This window comes from Lottia gigantea, assembly GCF_000327385.1.
Source record: "Lottia gigantea unplaced genomic scaffold LOTGIsca_96, whole genome shotgun sequence".
NCBI lineage: Eukaryota > Metazoa > Mollusca > Gastropoda > Lottiidae > Lottia > Lottia gigantea.
In genome coordinates, this window is record NW_008711113.1 from 793895 (window position 1) to 796418 (window position 2524).

Consider the following 2524-nt stretch of genomic DNA (forward strand, 5'->3'; position numbering starts at 1 on the left):
TTTCAGACAAACCTAGTATTGAATTCGTGATCCATTGGCTGCAGCCTTTTTAGTATGTCTTTATTCAATAGATTTTGGATAGACTATCGCACCTCTTCAGAAATATTTACAGCTTCTATTTGCACCATATTGCATCAGATGGTTTCGGTTATTCCAGAACGAAAACTTGTACACATTATGACATCAAAGTTAGACATAACGTTTGGCTTGAATGATATATGGATAGGGGTGTCATAATCTGATCAAGTTTCCCAGAATTACAGAAACTGCAGACGTGTGTCCTTTAAACATTAAACATCTTTTGAATTTCTTTTTCTAGCTCTTACCTGGACCACCTTTTCCCGAACTTACAGCCCCTTTTTCAACAGTACAATCTATTCCCTGATATGTATCTAAACAGACACAAGCTCCATCCAAATAACTGCACAAATCGTGTGATTGACAGTTAGTGTGATTAAAAAATAGGATAACATACAAAGAAAATCAATGATGATATTTAAATGTGGAAACCCGAGGAACCCAATAGACGATAAAAGATTTGATCACCAAAACAGATTTTTTCTGATATAGAATATATTATTTTTGGTGACATTTTATTAAATAATGCAACCAAAGAGCAAAAACGTTCCCTTCCCTGAAATCTAATAAAACACTTTTGGATTGCAGACGTTCACTCTGCATATGGAAGTGAAATGCATTATTCTGTAAACATATCTTGGCTTAATGAAACATAATGTGTACAATCTATCGATTGGTATCCTGGTTGACGTCCATCAATACATTCTGCTGTTTTACTCTCACATTGTAAATTACTATCTTTACATTTTCTATATGAACATTTCTTACTACCTCCTACTCCATAAACACCATCTCCACATCTTTTAACACAGTCAATTCCACCAAATCCTTCTTTACATCCACCTTGACAACTACCATTGATATGATTACACGGTGATGTTTCTACTGAACAATTTCTATCTGAACATAGTTTTATACATCCAGTACCATACGTACCATTATTACAAGCTATAAAAGGAGAAATAGATAATAACGCTTCTGATGTTCATCAGAGTTCACGCATAACTGGTCTACTTTTGTTTCATTGATTCACGTATCGTATCTTTCGGACAAAGAAGTTTCTCACGTGTAAAACCCATTGCGAACAATAACCGATTTTTTGACGACTGTTTACGCCTGTCTTAAGAAATTAGATCAATCGCAATCAATTTCACCTATATTTGAAGTGGTTTTTTTTTATCGATTGAACCTGATGTCTTATTGGTAACATAACAAAAAGAAAACCTTTACTTTGATTACAAGTTGTTCCAGTCCATCCATCAGCACATATACCAGGACATTCACCATTCTCTAAACATCTTTCATTATTTAAACAATGACAGAAGTTGGTACAATTAAGACCATACGTTCCGTTAGAACATACTGCAATTAATTAGAAAATATGAAAAGAAAGATTCAAATACCTCATTGAAGTCTCTTTTTATTGATACTTCGTTGACTTCATGTTTCAATGCTCGGTTAGTCGGACGGGTGCAAAATATTATCAACATTAACGAAAGTTGGTGCAGTTGCTTGGAATTGATTTTATAGGAGTGCCTTGTCTTTTGTCATGAACAATGGACTACTAAAAGCGGGATATCGAAATGCAATACCATGATACTTTTCTAGACATGAAGCTTACCATAAATCTCAACTTCACATAAAACTAAAAATCTTCCATCTTCGCTTGTATGAAAATTACTGATATTTACATAACGACCAGTTATAACCTGACTACACTCTATATTATTTACTGCTGGTGTAGTGTAACGTATAATATTATCTTTATAACATAGTTCTGATGTTTCATTCTCTTTAACAACGTGTAGTGAAAATCCATTCAATGATGATAAGGCTGAAAGTATGTTTTTAAAAAGTCCTAAAATGGGCTATATAACCCAGCCTCTGCCATATTCTTCAATTAACAACTGAAGCAATACAAGTTATATTATCTCAACCCTGTCTTCTATCATTTCAAGGTAAGGTTCAGTTTATAAAAATTTATTATATTATATGAGAGCATTGGTAGTCACAGCCTGATAGGGAATCTATAAAAGCAATTAATCAAACGTTATTATACTTTGAGCCTTAGATTCCATACTTGCCTGTTGACTGCCCCAACTGGTGCAACTCGGTGGATAATCTATAAAAGCAACTATTCAATTATATTAAATTGAGCCTTAGATTATCTACCAAGGCTGCATCAGGACTCAATGCGTTAACTCACAAGTGCACAAGATAATGTCGTGCCCTAAGAATATTGGCAAGTAGTGCCTCTCGACATTACAAGCGAGTAAACTCTCCCCAAACAATGTTATATTAGTTAATCATTATATTTATGGCATTTTATATAAACACCCCCAACTTTATATATTATGTATGCATTGAGTATTGAATTCTTCATAATTATCATTTGTATTTTTAATGTATAGTTTTATAACACTATTATTATTATAATGTAAAGAAT

At 33.2% G+C, this 2524-nt stretch overlaps 1 protein-coding gene across 1 annotated transcript in view; it reads right to left on the bottom strand.

Moving 5' to 3' along the window:
* Nucleotides 1–874: 874 nt before the first annotated feature.
* Nucleotides 875–2524, bottom strand: part of LOTGIDRAFT_91483 (hypothetical protein) — a gene marked incomplete at both ends in the record, with an annotated part of 42817 nt that continues 41167 nt past the window's right edge. The window contains 2 exons of the mRNA XM_009068945.1: nucleotides 875–921; nucleotides 1309–1440. Of these exons, the coding sequence (XP_009067193.1) occupies nucleotides 875–921; nucleotides 1309–1440 (179 nt within the window). The remainder of the gene's footprint in view (nucleotides 922–1308; nucleotides 1441–2524) is intronic.